The 20,971-nt window shown below is 38.3% G+C and overlaps 1 protein-coding gene across 1 annotated transcript in view; it reads right to left on the bottom strand.

Moving 5' to 3' along the window:
* The window catches only part of Dop1R1 (Dopamine 1-like receptor 1), a 674,358-nt gene extending 653,404 nt beyond the window's left edge, over positions 1 to 20,954 (bottom strand). Inside the window, exon 1 of the mRNA XM_065239581.1 lies at positions 20,266 to 20,954. Within this exon, the coding sequence (XP_065095653.1) occupies positions 20,266 to 20,322 (57 nt within the window). The 5' untranslated portion in view covers positions 20,323 to 20,954. The remainder of the gene's footprint in view (positions 1 to 20,265) is intronic.
* Between the last annotated feature and the right edge of the window lie 17 nt (positions 20,955 to 20,971).

Below are 20,971 nucleotides of genomic sequence, written 5' to 3'. Positions count from 1 at the left end.
TGCTGGTGCTGTTGATGACCACTGGACTCCACCACTCACCACACGCGGTGATTGAATAAACACCGTCCGGTGAGATCGGAGTGATTTCGCTTTTCGCAATCAATCGGTAATAGTTTTCCTTATTATAACAACAGTTGCACATTCGTGCAAATTTCAATAGTGACCTTTTATCAATTTTATAAAGTGTTCATTTAAGCAGATTCATGGATGACATTCCAATCGATTGGCTTGTTTATAATTAATATCCATCCGCTACAGACAGAGTTATAAGTGGTCAACACCAGACCACTTTTCGTAACGCGATAGGATACGGATAAAGGACATTTTTGACCGACGTTAGGGACAACCTAACCAACATTGAAATCTCAATAAAAAGCTTATTCATGTAAAGATATGCTTCGTCAGGTAAAACATAGCTTATTCAGCCTTTATTCAGCTGAAATTGTTTTTTGGTAGTGTACAGTGAAGTGTATTTCAGTAAAAATCAATTTTCGGGGCATTTGCTCCCCCAGACAGTCTTTTGTTTAACTATGCATTATCCGGAAAGCTTTCAAAACTCATTCATGGAACATTCACTAAAATATCTTAACTTTCCTGACCTTCTATAGATTTACCCGACGGTTCCGTTCCTTTCTTAAATTCCCTACATTTTAAGAAAGTACTCTGATTTTTTTTTAGCTTCATTCCAGCAATTTTCCTGAATTTATGGAAAATATCTGAAATTCTTGGAATTTTTCATTATTCTTCGGACCAAAGTTCATGCAACCAACTGATGGAACCGGTCAGAAATTCTTTGATCATTCTTCCCTGAACATCTCGGAGCTTTGCAAAAAATTTCGAAAAATTCATTGACTTTCTGGAAACTTCTAGAAAATTTAAACTGCCCAGAGGATCTCTGATCTCCAATGATGCACTTTAAGCCAACCTGAAGTTCTCGTATGGTTTTAAGCTCTTGGAACTGCCCTGCAATGAATAGGACTATTTTTAAAAAAATATTATTATGCCTTTTTACAGTATGCAGGCTCGCGGCATAATCAAAGAATGGATGCGGTATCCTCATCTGTTTATCCCAGCGGGCAGAAGAGGATCGCAGAACCTTGGGGAATTTCTTTTCCGTTTAGCGGTGTCCAAACCTGTGTATCCCAAGTTGGGCAGGAGAGGATCGCAATCCAAAGTGATTCTTTGATCGAAAGTATCTGTCTTTATTAATCAACTGCTGGGGTTTATATACGGAGTTATTGTCATAATACATTTTATAATTTGTTGCATTGGCATGGTGTGATTTATATTTAATTACTGTAGGCAAAGTGAGATGCCTATAACGGTGTGACAATTCTATGTTTGTTTCATTGGTGTCAATGTGCTTGCTAGGCTATTAGCGTATTGAAAGATGTAACATGATCCGCGCATTCGGGTTCACTGTTCTAGGTGTAGGAAAGGTAAATGAATAATTCTGTTATGGTATGGCTATGGTAGAAGTGAACGCTACTGACGTGAGTGCAATTGCATGATATGCATTTTTCTGTCTTATCGGCAAATTTAGTAAGTTCAATTCTTACAGTGGTGTAAATGATTTAAGCTACATTTGACACCTCCCTTTTCAAAATGAATAATGTAATGTAATGAAATGGAATAAAGTTATTCAATCTGTTACAAAATTTTGATTTTTTTTTCTTTTTTTTTTGTTTTTGTTTTTGTTTTTTTTTTGCATTCTAGCTTGAAATTATGCTTCAATAATTCGATTTTTGTGAACAATTGATTGTTTGTTTGATTTTTCATTTACTATTGTACAATTTGGATCGTTTATTTCCTTTATAATGTATGGTCCTATGTAGAATGGATTTAGTTTTTTCCTGTTTTCATTTGTTATATAAATGTTATCACCTATTTTCAAATGTATTGGGTTGAGTTTATCACAATTTGTATTTTGTCTCGCTTCTTTTTTGGATAACAAATTTTCCCTGGCAATTTCGTTTGCTTTATGAATTTAAATTTAACCTCGTTGTAGTATTGCTCGATGTTATAAATTGGTTCATGGTTTGTATTCTTCTGAAAATCATGTGGTAATTTTGCTTTGTGACCAAATATAAGTTCGAATGGTGTATAACTATGTTCTACGTGGGGTGTTGTATTGAAATTGAATGTGTAAAACTTAATCCAATCATCCCAGTCATTCTGATGTGCATCGCTGAAACATCGCAGATACTCGTTTAAGCATCTGTGAATTCTCTCCAATGCTCCGATAGACTGTGGGTGATAAGCGGTCGAAAAAGTTTGTTTGATTGATAAAAGTTGACAAATTTTTCCAAGGACTTCGTTATTGTACTCAGTACCTTGGTCTGTTCGGAGTTCTGTGAAATTTCCATAAATTAGTATGAAATTTTCAAAAAGTGCTTTTGCTATTACGTGAGCATATTTTGTTGGTATCGGAATACAAATTACATACTTGGTTAAATTGCATTGTAAAGTAAGTATGTATCTATTGCCGTTACTTGTTCTCATAAAAGGTCCAACTGTATCGGTTGAAAGTACTTCGAAAGGTTTCGAAGGTGTAGTTGTAATTACTTGTTTTTCTCTAGTATGTCTGTGTACTTTGTTTATTTTACATAGTTTACAAAGTTTTACAACATTTGAAATATCTGTTTTCATATTTTTCCACTTGTACAGTTCTTGTATTTTAAGATACATTCTATGCTGACCAATATGACCTGACGTCGGGTTCATATGGAAATTTTCTATTACTTCTTTAATTTTTTCTTTTGCTGTCAGTATCTTTGGAGGATTGAATAAAATGATTTCATACATGGAAATGGCTCTGTTAGCGATTTCCTAAAATGTATTAGCGCTTATTAGGTTGAAAATTTTATCCTCAAGTGACATGGCCAATTTATTTCTTTTATATTTTCGTAGCATTTCTTCGATTTTTAGAAGAGCATACTCTAGTGGATGACTTCCATTATTAATCGATATTTCAACATTTCCTAACAATTTTGTGTAACTATGGTTGTACAGGTTAAGTCTTAACTGGTTCCGGTGCACTTCGCAACCTAGTTTAAGAAGTTTTGATGTTTCAGATGGATTTTCGGTTTGCCAAACGTTAAGGTGATCAATCTTATCGCTTGGTTCCTGTGTTTTTTGGTATTATTTGATTGCATATTGTGTTTTTTTCTGGTCATTGCCCTGGTATTTATTGCTAATATTGATAAACTCTTTAATTCTTCTGATTTTGTTGGAATGCGTGAGAGCGCATCTGCTCCTACATTACTTTTTCCAGGTAAGAATTCAATGTTAAAATCGAATTCCTCTAGATCAAGACGCATTCGAGTTAATTTACTTGTGGGATTTTTCATGCTAAATAGGTAGACTAATGGTTTATGATCCGTACGAACTGTGAATCTTTTTCCATATAGATAACTTTTAAAATGATTGATAGCCCAATGTATGGCTGTCAATTCTTTTTCAATGGTTGGTTTATTACGTTCACCTTTCGTGAAACTTTTGCTAGCGTAGGCGACAGGTAAATCATCATTTCCATATCGTTGTGATAAGATTGCTCCGGATGCTACGTCAGAAGCATCTGTAGCAACGATAAATTCTTTTGTGAAGTCGGGATATTGTAAAATAGTTGGAGATATCAGTATTTGTTTCAATCTGTTAAAAGCGGTTTGATGTATATCGGTCCAAATAAATTTCACATTTTTTCTCAGTAATTCGTTCAGAGGCTTTGCGATATGTGCAAAGTTTGGAACAAATTTCCTATAATAATTACAGAAGGCTACGAAACGTCGTACCTCATCTGCATTTGTGGGTACAGGGAAGTCCTTAATTACTTGGAATTTATTACTATCAGGTAAAATTCCTTTGTCTGTAATTCGATGCCCTAGGTAAACAACTTCTGTACGGAAAAATTTGCATTTAGCAGGGTTGAGCTTGAGATTATAGTATCTTAAGCGCTCAAACACTTTTTGTAAATTCTTTAAATGGTGATTGACGGAACATCCAATAATGATGATGTCGTCAATATATATAAAAGCACATTCAGGATTTAATCCTGCCATAGCGATGTTCATCATTCGCTGAAAACTATTTGGACTTATATTTAAGCCAAATGGTAATCGTTTGAAGTTGAAATGTCCAAGTGATGTAGAAAAAGCTGTATATTTTCTTGCTTCTGGATCTAATAGAATCTGGTGAAATCCAGCCATCAGGTCCAAAGTTGAAAAATACTTTGCTCTTCTTAACTGATCCAGAATTGTATCTATTCTTGGCAAAGGAAATCTATCTGCCAAGATCTTTTTATTTAACTGGCGAAAGTCAACTACCAGTCTCCATTTTTTACTTCCGCCGTCGGATTTTTTCGGCACCAACAAAATTGGGTTGTTGTATGAAGATATTGATGGTTCTATTATATCATCATCCAACATCTTTTTTACTTGATTTTGAATTTCATTGTTTTGTGAGTGAATATTTTTATAGTTTGGGATATAAACTGGAATTTGGTCATTTAATTGAATATTTTGACTGTAAAAATTGTTAGTGGTTAGCTTTTCATCTGGCATACAGAAAATATCTGCATTTTGTTCAATCAATTTTTGTAACGGTTTATGTACATATGAAGCCATGCTAGAAAAATCGTTTTGAGATAATAATTCTTGTTTACGTTTACAACTTCCGTTAGAATTATCATTATTTAATGGGATTTGCTGGTAATTTTCTAGTTCTTCCGTAGTAGGTTTGAAATTTTGTAATAAAACCTGACTATTCGTAGTGTTTATGAATTTAACAAAGGTGTTTGATGGAGATACTATCGTATTTCCACAAAATATTCCAGGTTGAATCTCTTGCGAGAGCACGATAGAGTCTTTAGTTATATTAAAATTTGGTAGTAGTTAGAAGTACTTCACATCGTGGTGGGAGAATTATTTTATTTTGAAGACTATCTTCAATCGGTATTGTAATTGTATGGGTTTGAAAGTTGAAGTTTAGTAACCAATACTCGTAATTAATATTGCACTTATATTTAGTAAAAAAAATCACGTCCCAATATACCATCTGTTGGTATTGGAAAATCATCATTAACAATTTGAAACGCATGACTGACATTTACGCAGTCGTTAAATCTTAAATTAGTGGTAGTCTCTGCAATAGTTTCAGTAAGACCATTAGTTATTCCTGAAATTCTATATCTTTTATTCATGTTTACAGGTTGATAATACGATATTTTTCCACATTTAAACAGTGAAATATCAGCTCCGCTGTCTATTATTAATGTACACTTAGAATTAGTCATATGTACATCTATGGTAATAAAATTTACAGCGTTTAAATTTTTTAAATAAATTAATGTTGATGGTGCTGATTTGATCTAAAAAATTGCTAGTATTATTGTTATTATTATTATTATTTTGTACAAATTCTTGCTGTGCTTGCTGGTGGAATGGATTTAGTTGTACAGGTACATACTCTGATGTATGCATTTGTGGAGGTACATTCTGTACTTGCACTGCGTTGCTAGTATAAATTCGACGTTGAAAATTTGTATTGTATCTTCCGTTTCTATCTCTATTTTGGTAATAATTATTCCTATTATGGGAAAAATTATTTCGCTGCTGAGAAAAGTTTCCATGTTGTGTATGATGGTTTGGATTTCTTTGGAGATTATTCCTACCATTATTTTGGTATCGGTCAGTACGGTTGTCATTGTTACGACTGAAGTGGTTTTGTTGGTATTGTTTATTTGGCTTCTTTCCTTTAAATGCCAATATTTGCGCATTTTGCGGGGGTACATTAGAAGCATTTTCTTGCAGAGCATTTCTAGCTCAAATCGTTAAAAAAAATGTCAATTTTGTCTCGACCCCTTCTGATTTGAATGAAACATTGCTCACGTGTTCGCTGCTACTAATGGTTGCATTTTTCATTTAAATATGATTTTTTCCTCCAGAGTAACTTTTGAAAAGGGCGTATAAAAAAATTGATTATTTTTTATTCAAAAAATCATAACTTGAAAACTATTGATCTGATCAAAACGGCATATGACAAGAAGTTTTAGGTAATTAAATTATCTTTGCGAAAAAAATACACTGAAAGAAAAAAATTCGTAAATTAGTATTTAAAAAACGTAAAACGATGATTATCTCAAAACACCCCCCCTTCGATCTTTATAATTTTTTTTTTCAAGAAAATTGATGGAATACCCTTGAATTTGGTGAAAAGTGTATGCTGGTAACTTCCTTAAAAAGAAATCTATAATTTTTTTAATTTTTGTTGATTTTTACAAGTTGATGAAAATGCATATTTTTTTGAAAAATAACAATTTATTTGGATTTTACGCATAATTTTCGATAACTTTGCATATAGGAACTTTTTTCCTAAGTCCAGCCGTTCTCAAGTTAATGCAAATTAAAAAAATATAATTATAACAATTTTCAACATTTTAGGCCATTTTCAAATGTTCGTCGAGATGTCCAGCAACGAGATTTTATTTCATGATTGTATATTAAAAACCAAACAATTCATTCTCAGATATGGTAGCTGTCAGACTTACCCGTTTCTATCTAGAGGCAGCGGAAGTGAAGCACGTTGATGTGGTCAAATGAAAGATTTGTTGAGATAAAAAACAGTATATATTTATTATTTTATTTTACAACTCATATTATTTGAATACATTGAATAATTTGGGTGTATCGTTTGAATTAGAGAATATTTTTACTGCAATTTGGTTGTTTGAAACTGGAATATAGCCAGGGTGCCTTCCATTCATTTTGACTAAAAAAATGTTTTATGAAATTATAGAATAATAGGATATCATGATGATATTTTGTATGTGTAAGTAATAAGAAAAGATTGTAAAGTTTGTGTTTCACACATCAAACCAGCAAATTTAGCTTTTACAGAGTCACAATGAGCGTTTTTCTGATCGCCTCTTCGCGAAGAGTGAAGAGCGAAGAGTGGGTGAGATAAATTACAAAATCGCTTATTGCGACTCTCATGTGGCAAAATTGGCAGGTATTATGTGTCAAACACAAACTTAACAATCTTTTCTTGTTGTTTACATAATCAAAATATTTTCATTATGTCTTATTATTCCATAATTTCTTAAAACATTTTTTTAGTCAAAATGAATGGAAGGCACCCTGAATATAGCAATGATATTTTCGAGTTCCAGGAATTGGTTTCACTTTCTTAAAAATTGGATCAAATTCCGTGTCAGCCTTTTTGTATTCTTCCGTAGAAACATAACAAAATGACATTTTTGTTTGAAGATCTTCTTTACGACTATTTGCCCAGTCGTACAGTTGTTAAGGGTTCGTTATAGGGTGCTCGTGTTGCTTAGCTAAACTTGCTCTGATTGCCATTCTCTTAAGGGTACCGCCAATCGCATCACAATGACCTTTGCCGTGTGAAGTTGCAAAAAAATGCCATTCAATTTCTACATTATGCTTATCTTGCTTATCACAAATGCTAGCAAAAAATTTTATGTTTTTGTACTGTGATGCTGCTCCATCTGACATAAAAATACACTTTTGGACTGTTATTTGCAACTTTAAAAATTCTAATCATTTTGAGATAAACAACTGAACTGCTACTGTGTCATGCTTTGAAATTGATTTAGGTGGAGGTTTACAACACTTGAAATTGTTATCCATCGTAAAAAACTACTTGCTTTTTAACTTGAAACACTAAGAGAGATGAACTGAATGGAACAGGTGAAGATCGTCCCAATATATATATATATGTATATATATATGTATGTAGCAGAATAATTACAATGTTGACATTATACCTATCTTCATTAGGTACAATTGATTATAGCAAACTTTTTTAAGTGTGAGTGTAAGAAGCCTCCACGGGGTGCCTTTTTATGTAGTTGTGATATCGCGGGATGAGCTCTTAAGGCACAATATGGTATACGTCAGAGAAGTACCTAGAGAATTTATCTCAATTACAGGTTTAATAACATATTTGTTTACCTGGTTATGTTTTGAGCCTATGTTATGACATACACAATTCTATCCAAGTATACAACTAATAGAGGACAGAAAAAAGGCACATGAGTGGGTTTGTTGATTATTTGGGTATATTTGAGAGTATTTATTTATAAACTTGTTTCTTTTCCGCTGCGTCTAAATAGAAACGGGTAAGTCTGACAGCTACCATATTTGAGAATAAATTGTCTGTTTTTTAATATATATTCATGGAAAAACATTTCGTTGCTGGACATCACGACTAACATTTGAAAATGACCCAAAATGTAGAAAATTATTATAATTATTTTTTTTAAATTGCATTAACTTGAGAACGGCTGGACTTAGGAAAAATATTTTTATATGCAATGTTTTTGAAAATTATGCGTAAAATCCAAATAAATTACTATTTTACTAAAACATATGCAATTTCACCAACTTGTAAAAACCAACAAAAATTTCAAAAATCATAATTTTTTTTTTAAGAAAGTTACCAGTATACACTCTTCACCAAATATTAGGGCATTTTTTCAGTTTTCTTGAAAAAAAAATTTATAAAGATCGAAGGGGGGGTGTTTTGAGATAATCATCGTTTTACATTTTTTAAATACTAATTTACTAAGTTTTTCTTTCAGTGTATTTTTTTCCGCAAAGATAATTTAACTACCTAAAACTTCTTCTCATATGCCATTTTGATCAGATCAATAGTTTTCAAGTTATGGTTTTTTGAAAAAAAAATAATCCATTTTTTTATACGCCCTTTTCAAAAGTTACTCTGGAGGAAAAAATCATATTTAAATGAGAAATGCAACCATTAGTAGCAGCGAACACGTGAGAAATGTTTCATTCAAATCGGAAACACTCATGACCAACCGGTTTGCGTTTTGGGCTGGAAATGCTCTGCACCTTTTGTGTAGCTTCCCTTATATCATTAAATGTACCTGCTTTTAAAATTATCTTTGCCTCGGCACAGTGGATGCCGCTTATTAATGTGTCTACTCCGGCTTTTGTTGCCATTGTTTTTGACACTGGTTCTGGTATTCCATTGTTTAAATAAACTGCTTTCAGTTTATTTGTGAGGTTTTCTACCTCGTCACAAAATTTATCTACAGTCTCTTTTTGCTTAATTGCTTTCAATTTAGCAATGATGTTTTCAGGTGTGGTTGTTGCTGCACACCTTGTTTTGACATTCTGTATAATTTCGTCAATTGTTGCTAACCCGTCTGGTAGGCCTAATCTGGCTTTACCAGTAAGTCGTGTTTTCAAAAACCTAACTGTAATTAATTGCAGAGGTCCTACGGTCATATCTTTCAACAAGTTTGCAGAATCCAAAAATGCATCCAAACCGTCAGCATTTCCATCATACTGATGTACGATTGCTGTTGCGGTTTTAAAGTCAAAAGTAGGATCATTCGCCATTGCTAGTGGTGGTGTCTGATCTATTTTTAATTTGAGTATGTTTCGAATGTCAGTTATTGCATTTCTGGCTGCTTTAGCTAGAAATGTTAGTTCCGAACTTGATAGAGTGTCTTCCTCTTCAATCAGTGTGCAGTCGATTTGATTATACAACGCATTTGCGTAGTTTAATTTAGCTTGGAGTGTTCCAAGTTTGAATCGTTGGTTTATCGATTTCTTTAAATTCTTTTGTAGCGTTATAAGTATTCCAACATCACCCTGTAAATTAGACATTGGTTTACTTTAATAATATTGTAAAAGTTTATACTTCTGCAATGTTAGCTGACGACATTGCACGTCCTTTTCCAAATCCTTGTCGCTTCCACTTTTTCTTAAGTGTTTTGTTAAGGACCAACATTAATTGTAGGATAACAATTGCTAATATTAGCCAAAGTTTAATTTCATGATTATCATGGCGATTGTCATACTGTTCTAAATGTTACATGATACTTATATTAGTGTCACCTGCTTGGTGAGCACTTTTCGAATTTGATTTCCCCATTTTCACGTAGTTTTTACCCTATAAAATTTGTAATTAATTTTGTTTTGTCGTTACACTAAATTTTAGTATTATTTTTTTCTAAACTACCATTATTAAATGAGATTTTTGTTTGATTGACTTGTGTTTTTATTTTTTTGCTAACAATATTTTCTAATTTTTTATAAATTTATGGTATTTTAACACGATAATAAAAGGAAAAATGTAAATCACCAAATCCTGCTGATCATGCTGTGTGGTTCGCAATTTGTCTGAAGTTCCTTAAAGATTCTATAAATGTTCCTGAACTAACCTTTAATCACCGACAAACCGACATGAATGACCATAGCAAAAACAAAAACATTTCTGTCCAAAGCACACTACTGACATCTGGCTCCGTGTTCGCTGGAAATATTTAGCTAAGCCATGAACCCGCTTGCAAAAGTTATTAATTGGTTCGTGTCTGATATATTCTGGAGAAACTATTTTTATCTAGATAAAAATATCCTATGGTTTTGACAGTTCGGATCACTGCGCATTTAAATAGGCCGGGCATAAGTCAGAATTATGTGTCATGTCGGTTTGTCGGTGTTTTAATGATATTTAAACTTCCCCGAAGGTCTGTACTTCACTGAACTTATTGGGACTATTGCTTAGATATCTGAACATTCCTGAAGATCCATCTAGACCTGGATTAGTTACGAAAAATAATGGAAACTGTCTGGTTATACTCACAAATCATAGGGAAATAGGGGTAAAACGGGAATTTTCTGTGATCTGCAGTCTACGACACCTAGCGCAATCGATTCCCTGCACATTTTTACATAAGAAAAGTGCTCTTCTATTGGTTGGGACCGTTGACCCCGTATTGTCTCCTCTTCCTCTTAGGGCCCATAAATAATTTAGTCACGCTAAATCGAGCAAACAATTACCCCCTCCTCCCTTATCGTGACGTTTTCCCTATACCTAATGCATTGCTTGTCACAAAATCTTAGACCCCCCCCCTCCCTTAGAGCGTGACATAATATATGCATCAACCCTTAGGTATAACTGGTTTCAAACGTAAACAAGCCATAAGAAACCTACATGATGTTTACGTTTGGAACCAGCTTCTAAAAGCATGATCAGTATGATGATTTGACAGCACGTCTCCCCGCAGGCGTAAATGTCCAAATCCAAATCAAAACAAAAGGAACAGACGAGTCTCGCTGCATTGAAATACAGTATTTACAGTAAAATTTCAAATTCCGATTTTTCAATGGAACGTGTTTTAAACGTAATGAATGAATTAGTTTAACATGAGTGCAGATTTTTTTTTGCTGTGCAGCTCATTTTTATTAATCGAGCTTGGATGTTGTCGTATTTGGTTGGTAAATGCTGGGTAATGCGCAATACAGATCCCATTGAGATCACTAGCCTCTTCCCAGCAACTCCTATCCCTACCTCCCCGTGGTACCGGCCGGGAACTGTGAGCAACCTTAGGGAAGATCGGGAAACCAACCCCGGTGGGAACTTTGGTCATAGGGGGGATTTGCTTCGGCAAGCCTGAGCGTCTGTTCTCCAGGAGGAGCTGCTCACAACAGCGTCTGTTCCCCATGTTAGGGGCAGCTGATCTACGTCCGAGTGTCAGTGAAGGACTCTAAGCTCAACTGTGCACCCTAGTTCTCCGGAAAGTTAGGGGGTTGGTGTCAGGCTCTGCGAGCCAGCCGTAAAAAAGCATTGCAACGGAAAATCAGCAACAGAGGAATACAAACCGAGACCAACGGCAACGACCCCAGCGACGAAATAGGACTTGCGATTGGAAACTTGGCACGTGGAACTGTCGATCTCTCAATTTCATCGGGAGCACCCGAATACTCGCCAATCTACTGAAGGACCGCGGATTCGGCATCGTAGCGCTGCAGGAGTTGTGTTGGACAGGATCCATGGTGCGAACGTTTATAGGTAGGGTAATTGATTCTGGTTGGACCTATCCAAAAACCGATGATGCTTGGACCTATTTTTCAATCGCTAGTTTAGTCAATCTTCGCTAAGTTTTTATTTTCAAAGATCACTTTACTATCATAAAAAAAAAACTCTTTTTCTTCAATTTGCATGGGTGTTTTATTGAAAAAACTTCAAAACAATTGAGTTTCAATGTGTTTTCAAAACAGTTCACTTTTCACGCATTAGCTCGTCATCATGCCTTACTTTCAAACATACAAAAGGGAATATTTTTCACATATATTTTTAGTATCATGCAGTAAAATACTGCTTTAAGGTGTAAACAGCACGTTAGTACGCCATTTATCGATTGGTTTCACTAAAATGTTTGAATAATTGACGAAATTCGAATAGATAAATATGATCATGGTTGGACCTACGCATGATGATGGTTTGACCTATGTGTTTCCTAAGACGGCCGCTAGGTGCGCTTCGGTTTGTCTACATCCTTCATGCGCAGCTGATTTGAAATTCGATTTCGTTTTTTTTCCGAGTGATCAGTTTTTTCGATTGAAAAAATGGCTAAAGAAAAGAGTTATACGGTCGAAAATCTTCAAGAGGCTTTTCTTCTAGTAAGAAATAAATCACTTACCGCGTATCAGGCACAGAAAAGGTACAATATTCCGAAAACGACGCAAAAATTAAGGGAAGCCACGGCAAGAAATATGGAAGGGAAATAGTGTTGAGTGTTGATTTGTAGAACCAGCTAGCGGATTGGGTTTGAATGTGCGCTGCTTCTGGCAGTCCCAAGACAGCCAAAAAGATCTTGGAAGCTGCTAAAGACCTTGCGTCACTAGTTGGGCGTAAATTTGAAGGAGGAATTCCATCGTCAGGTTGGTTGAAAGGGTAATCACCGATTTCCGAACTACCACGGAAGCGCCGAAAGAATCTGTTAATATGAATTTACATTAAGCACTTCACATACACCTTCTGTGTGTGAATTAACTTGAAATAAAATGTTAACAAACTAAAAATTGCTAACTGAAACTTATTTCCGAAAAAAAAAACTCCTAGTAGAAAAAAAAACTATAAAACCGGAATTATGTTCTGATATTCTGTCATATTAAGCGCCTAAATTCCCCGGGGTACCCAGAACAGGCCCAGAAGTGGCCAATGTGGTCCAAGGCACTCAATTTTGTTATTGATCTTGTTCTCGAATTTGGAAGTAATGTAAAGTGTCGCATGATAGGTTTTATTCCTTCCATGTCAAAATTAGGTCCATTTTCAATATACCCTGGAACTTGTTCCGGCCATATCTCTGGAACCAATTGACCGATTCTAAAAATATTCAATAGCTTACAATGGGACCACAATACCTATAGTTTGACGCTAAAAAATTTCCAAATCGGTTCAATGATTTCCGATAAAATGAGCCATGATGAATAGCTAATGCGTGGAAAGTGAACTTTTTTAAAAACGAAGTTAAACTCAGATTTCTTGATTTTTTTAAATAGCAAATTCATAAAAACTGTTTAAAAAGGGTTTTTTTTTCATTATACCAATAAGCTTTCAACAAAGTTTTTGAACAAATATGGGCTAAACTAGCATTTGCAAAAATAACCATCATCATTTTTTAGGTCCAACCAACATCATAATTCTTTGCTGAATAAAAACGTTTTATAAAATTATTTGTTCATAATATTTAACTTTTTATGTTATTATTAGAAACAAGAAAGGTTGATCTTCCCCCTAATCACGCATTTTTCATAATTATATGTTGAATCCTTAAAAAAAAATACGACATTAATATTGACGTCGTGTGAAACCGGCCTAAATAGGTCCAACCATCATCAGTTACCCTAATCATACCATCTACTAGAGTTGTGGCAACACACGCGAGCTGGGCACAGCTTTCATCGTGATGGGCGAAATGCAGAAGCGCGTGATCGCTTGGTGGCCGATCGACGAAAGAATGTGCAGGTTGAGGATCAAGGGCCGATTCTTCAACTTTAGCATAATCAACGTGCACAGCAAAAGTAACATTGCAAGTTTTATCGAGGTTTTAAAGCATGCTACAAGTCTAAATCACGGTCTTTAGAACCCTTATAAAACCAAAATTGTTACTTGGTAGCCCTCACTCCGGAAGCACTGACCACGACAAGGACACATTTTACGCGCAGCTCGACTGCGAGTACGATCGCTGCCCAAGCCACGACGTCAAGATCATCATAGGAGACCTATACGCTCAGGTAGGCCAGGAGGAAGAATTCAGACCGACGATTGGAAAGTTCAGCGCCCACCAGCTGACGAACGGGAACTGCCTACGACTCATCGATTTCGCCGCCTCCAAGAACATGGCCATACGTAGCACCTTTTTCCAACACAGCCTCCCTTATCGTTACACCTGCAGATCACCACAGCAGACGGAATCGCAAATCGACCACGTTCTGATTGATGGACGGCACTTCTCCGACATTATCGACGTCAGGACCTATCGTGGCGCTAACATCGACTCTGACCACTACCTGGTGATGGTCAAACTGCGCCCAAAACTTTCCGTCATCAACAATATACAACCTAGACCGACTGAAGCAACTGGATGTCGCCTTAGCATACGCGCAGAATCTCGAGGCAGCGTTGCTAGAGGAGGGCGAGCTCAATGTGGCCCCTGTAGAGGACTGCTGGAGTACAGTAAAAGCAGCCATCACCGACGCAGCCGAAAGCACCATCGGGTACGTGTAAAGCAGTCGACGGAATGAATGGTTCGACGAGGAGTGCAGAGCGATTTTGGAGGAGAAGAACGCAGCGCGGGCGGTAATGCTGCAGCATGGAACCCGACAGAACGTGGAACGGTATAAACAGAAGCGGAAACAGCAAACCCGCATCTTTCGGGAGAAAAAAAAACGCCGCCTGGAAGAAGCGGAGTGCGAGGAAATGGAACTGCTGTGTCGTTCCCAAGAAACACGGAAGTTCTACTAGAAGCTAAACGCATACCGCAACGGCTTCGTGCCGCGAGCCGAAATGTGCAAGGATAAGGACGGGAGCCTCTTGACGGACGGACGTGAGGTGATTGAAAGGTGGAAGTAGCACTTCGATGCGCACCTGAATGGCGAGGAGAACGTAGGCACGGGAGACCAGCGCAATGGAGGAAACGACTACGTCAGTGCAGCAGAGGACGGAACTGACCCAACTGCCACGCTGAAGGAGGTTAAGGATGCCGTTCAGCAGCTCAAAAACAACAAAGCAGCTGGTAAGGATGGTATCGCAGCCGAACTCATCAAAATGGGCCCAGAAAAGTTGGTCACCTGCCTGCACCGGATGATAGTCAAGATCAGGGAAACAGAACAGCTACCGGAGGAGTGGAAGGAGGATGTAATCTGCCCCATTCACAAGAAAGGCGACTATCAGAGCGATCACCATTTTGAATGCCGCCTACAAAGTGCTATCCCAGATCATCTTCGGTCAGATCTTCACCGTACGGCAAATCCTCCAGAAATGCCGTGAATACCAAGTCCCAATGCATTATTTGTTCATCAACTTTAAGGCGGCATACGACAGTATCGACCGCACAGAGCTATGGAAAATCATGGACGAGAACGGCGTTCCTGGGAAGCTGATCAGACTGATCAAAGCAACGATGAACGGTCTGCAAAACTGCGCAAGGGTTTCGGGTGAACTATCCAGTTCATTCGAATCTCGCCGGGTACTGCGACAATGTGAGGGACTCTCATGCCTACTCTTCAACATCGCCCTAGAAGGTGTAATGCGACGAGCCGGGCTCAACAGCTGGGGTACGATTTTCACGAAATCCGGTTAATTTGTGTGCTTTGCGGAACAAGAACATTTGGAACGGTGGCAGAACTATACGCCCGCCTGAAACACGAAGCAGCAAAGGTCGGACTGGTGGTGAGTGTGTCAAAAACAAAGTACATGATAGTAGGCGGAACCGAACATGACAGGATTCGTCTAGGAAGTAATGTCACGATAGACGGGGATACTTTCAAGGTAGTGAAGGAATTAGTTTACCTAGGATCCTTACTGACGGCTGACAACAATGTGAGTCGTGAAATACGAAGGCGCATCATCAGTGGAAGTCGTGCCTACTACGGGCTCCAGAAGAAACTACGGTCAAAAAAGTTTCACCCTCGCACCAAATTTACCATGTACAGAACGGTAATAACACCGGTGGTCTTCTATTGACACGAGACATGGACTATGCTCGAGGAGGACCTGCAAGCACTCGGAGTTTTCGAGCGACGTGTGCTAAGGACGATCTTCGGCGGTGTGCAGGAGAACTGTGAGTGGCGGCGAAGAATGAACCACGAGCTCGCTGCACTCTACGGCGAACCCAGCATCCAGAAGGTGGCCAAAGCCGGAAGGATGCGGTGGGCAGGGCATGTTGCAAGAATGCCAGACAACAACCCTGCAAAGTTGGTGTTCGCTACTGATCCGGTTGGCACAAGAAGGCGTGGAGCGCAGAGAGCACGATGGGCGGAATAGGTAGAGCGTGATCTAGCGAGCATTGGGCATGACCAAGGATGGAGAGCGGCAGCCGCAAACCGAGTATTGTGGCGTACTATTGTTGATTATATCTTATCTTAAATGTGATGTTGTACAATTAAATGTATGTATGTATGTTTTCGTATTTCTCCAGCAATTCCATCGTTGGAAATATTGTTAATTCTTGAATAATTGAGTAATTCCAAAGTAATTCCTAAAATTATTCAAGTAATCGTAGTAATTTCGGTAATCGAGAGTAATAAAAGTAGTTTAAAGGGTGTCCACGATGAAATTGCCACACACAAAATTGATTCGCAAAATTCGAGTTTTCATCCGATTGCCATCAAATTTTCAGGGATTGAGAAATAACTATTTAACTTCATTTTACCATTTTACTCGTATTTTATTTACAGTCCATACGCAAATGCCCGCACCTTGGCCTTAACCCCGGCCATAAGATTCTGCACAACCTGTGAATCAACCGTTTTTTGCATGTAAACCCATACTTTCTTCAGTTCCTCGACTGTCTTCACTACCTTAGGTCGTTTAAGAAGGTGCTGCTTCATAATCGCCCAGTACTTCTCGATGGGGCGGAGCTCCGGAGTGTTGGGAGGGTTGAACATTTTCGGCACGAAATTGACCTTATTGTCCGCATACCACTTCAGCACGTCCTTGGAGTAGTGGCATGAGGCCAAATCCGGCCAGAAGATTGTTGGGACGTTGTGGGCCTTCAGGAGAGGAAGCAGCCGCTTCTGGAGGCACTCTTTTATGTACACCTGTCCGTTCATCGTGTCCTGGGTCACGAAAAGTGCACTCCGCTTCCCGCACGTGCAGATGGCTTGCCAAACCAGAAATTTCTTCGCAAATTTGGACATCTTCTGAGTGCGGACATGCTCCGGAACGCTGAACTTATCCTTGGCCGTGAAAAACAGGTTGCCGGGGATCTGTTTGAAGTCGGCCTTCACATATGTTTCGTCGTCCATGATGCAGCATTCAACTTTCGTCAGCATGTTGAGGTACAGCTTCCTGGCACGGGTTTTGGCGGACTTGTTCTGCTTCTCGTCGCGATTAGGGGCCTTTTGTACCTTGAACGTTCGAAGCCCAGCCTTAGTTTTGGCCTTCTGGACAAAACTTCGGCTTAGGTGCAGCTTCTTAGCCACATCCCTAACGGAGGCGTTCGGATTTCGGTTGAAGGCCCCAACTACGCGGTTGTGATTTTTGGTGTTGTACGGAATACTTTTTCCTTCACTTCTGGGCTTCCGATCGGTGGTCAACCGTTCCTCGAACCGCTTAATCACTCGCGACACCGTGGAATTCGCGATTCCCAACGTTTTAGCGATGGAACGATGCGAGAGATCCTTGTTCTCGTGATGAATGCGCAAGATTTTATCACGCACGAGCTGTTCTTTCGACTCCATTTCCGCGAGTTTTGATCACAGTACTTTAAAACTTGCAGGATGTAAATAATGCACTATGAACTAAATCCACCCAAATTTTCATTAAATTCTACCCAACGGTTAAAAAGTTAGAGCAATTTCATAGTGTGGCAATTTCATCGTGGACACCCTTTAAAAGTAAGAAAGTAATTTAAATTAATCTCATCTGGCACTGACTGGTAAATAACGCTGGTAGAAACCCCTCGGTGTTTGGAGGCATTTCAACGCAAGTTTGTCCACTCTTCGACTGTTGCCTTTGAACGATCTTTTCAACCTCCCTAGTAATGAAGATCGATCTTCTCGAGAGCCGTAGGAACATAACTAAGGCTTCTTTCGTATCTGACGTTTTACAGTCTCACATACACACTTAGAAATACCTAATTTTACACGTGACGGAATCCATCTTTGACATAAAGGATGAGACGTAAACAAACATGTCATGTAAAATGAAGTGCTCCGAGACTGAAAAGTTCGTTATTCGACGAAAAGTACATTTGATTGAGCTGAATTTCGCGCCTATTATGACTCAATATTATGTCAAAATTGACGCTTGTCTATGTCAGTCTCAGAGCACCGAAATTTACATGACTTTTTCTAAGTGTGTCGATTGCCCTGCTGTATTGGCAAATCAAATAATAGAAAAACTATGAGAGTGATGATGGTTTTAAAATTTTGCACGGTTGCCAATTAGTTGAGTTGAATTTCGATATTCGTCGTCATACCCTCCGCTCACATAATAAAAAAAAAAAAACAAAATGAGCCTATTAGTAGTAGGGGAATTTACGTATTCTCGTCAATCTAAGCAGCGTCTGCACTTCTACTAGCATTTTCTCAGCGTCATGCATATATATGATGTGTCTGTTTGTTTACATTCATCTGCTGCTTGCTTCTCTATCCATTCTAATCGACAGAATTTTTCAAAACGTTTTGAAAGCGTTTTTACAACGCTCCAAACTTCTCAGGTGAGTGTGACTATTGTCGGCAGTCTCTTTTTCTTCGGCAACCTTCCCATTAGAACTGCGTGTTAACCAGCTGTTCTATTATCGGCAACTCGAAATCAACCTCATTTTGTAGTGCGTATGCTTTATTTGAAGAAAAATGTAGCATTACTGGATTGCTCGATCGTTCAAATATAATCAGATTGAAGCTGAAAGGCTAAACAATCGTTTGGACACATTCAGGGAAGTGCGTTGATGGGAAAACATAGTGAAATTAACGTTTAAATTTTGGTTGCCGAAAACAGTCAATGGGTGCCGAAGCCAACATTTACCCTATGTGTCGTTTGTCAATCATTGTTATCATGTTTTCGACTTTCACTTGTTCCGTCCTATTAATGAAAGTAAGTTCCGTGAATTGCTCCGGTAGGATTGCAGAGATAGTTGTTCAATTTTGAATGGTAAGAATTTTTGTCTAGTTTTAAGAAAAATTTAATAATTTAGATCTGAATCTGTTGATGCTAAAAGAGGAGGAGGTATTATGCCTATTTAAGAAAAAAAAATGCTTTGATGTAAGCTCTACTGAAATGGGTAGTTCCCTGTTCCGAATAAAGAATGAAGAAGAAGTCGCTTGATAATAAGTCACGGGAATAAAGCTTGTAAAATTTTCAACACTTATGTTCCGTGTTTCGCCTGAAACACAAAGGTGCCTTCTGAGTCCAGGCAGATCGATACTCCACCCCCATTACGACGCCCCACAGTCTATGCTGTGACACAGGTTCTAAAGACATAGGGCACGAACAGTAAAGCTGTAGAATCCGAAACTGTCTGACTGTGTCGTGACGTAGCCGGCGCTCACTGCAAGAACGCTGCCCTAAAAGAGGCAATTAGTTTTCCACCAGATTGATTATTCACGGTCAGACCGAGGTTCGCAACCCAACCGTTCGTCCAACGTGGGACAGATTTCCCCGAAATGTGGCGAGTGGGTGTCCAAAACTGCCATAATATTCTGTGATGATGTTCTCGGCGTCAAGTAGTACTAGCCAGCAGAGGTACGAGGGCGTGAGGGATGAAAACACCTCCGCAAGCTACAACATATTACTCCCGGTTGTAATTGATGGTTATGGGGCGGGGTTAGTAATTTGATTAGACCACGTAGCTAAATTTTGTGAATGAATCTTTGTTGGTAGTGATACGAGAACATGTTTTGGATAAACGAGCGTGTGCGTGATGTATGATTTGTACTCGGGCACTGGTTGTTGTCCCTCATTTACAGAATGACCAAAATGAATTGAGCCATAAATTGGCCAGGAGGGATTTGGTCACCGATGACGGTCAAAGAGGGAGGGAAAAATACGTTTGTCACCGCGATGGTAATAATTGTGATCGATAGGGTTAGAAGAGAAATTGTGGTTAATCAAAATGGAGCCACCGTTGGTTGGCCTTGCCCAGGCTGTAGGTTTTCATGAATACACAACCTCAATTCGTAGCTTTGATTCACATAGGAAAAACAGCTCTCCATTTTGTGGACACGTGGAGTGTTATTAGAAAAAAAAAATCACAATATCACTTACCGTGCTTGTGCTGGAGAGATATCCGAGCGTCCGAATGTCGATGATATCGATGTCCATGCTGATGCCGGTCCGTCCTGCTTGTGGGTCCAAAATCGAAAAGAAAAACTTTCACCACCTACTGCGGATCGATTTTCCACTCCAACGGTAGTCCGCCCAGCTGTTGTCGCAAGGACCAACCCTAAGCAGTCGATGCAAATCAGTAGTTCAGTTCTTTTCTGCTCCGTAGACAGTCCGTGTGTCCTTGCAGCTGGAAACGGCAGATTTTCGGTTCACTTCTTCGATTCAATCCTCCAAACCACCCTCGTTCCCTTCTCGAATGGTACACCTAGCCAAATTTATTGGAGCGAAAGAATCATACCCAGCCAGTCTCCAGTTTCACTTGAGCAAATCTCGACTGTCAACTTTTCGCCTTCTTCGCCTTCGCTCCGAAAACGTTCTGAGAAACGGGTGAAACTTCTTTATGCTGCAAATATTCTACCGAATGATGATCGTTATCACTTTGAATTCTGCTTCTTCAAGTACGGGAGTTCATTTTTTTCAATTTTTTTTTTAATATCACTTCACTTTTCACCACTTGTCCACTGCCAAGGTAACTGTCGGAAGGATAAATTTTCCTTTCCTCAATTAAAACTTTTCTTCCATGTTGAGCTCTTTGGCCATTGGGATTCGATTCGGTGTTTCCAGTGGGAATGGACAACGATGTTCA

The sequence above is a fragment of the Ochlerotatus camptorhynchus genome, unplaced genomic scaffold (genome assembly GCF_037179485.1).
Source record: "Ochlerotatus camptorhynchus isolate MF236.1 unplaced genomic scaffold, CSIRO-AGI_Acam_v1.1 ptg000056l, whole genome shotgun sequence".
Taxonomy (NCBI): Eukaryota; Metazoa; Arthropoda; class Insecta; order Diptera; family Culicidae; genus Ochlerotatus; species Ochlerotatus camptorhynchus.
This window is presented reverse-complemented; position numbering and strand designations above follow the sequence as displayed.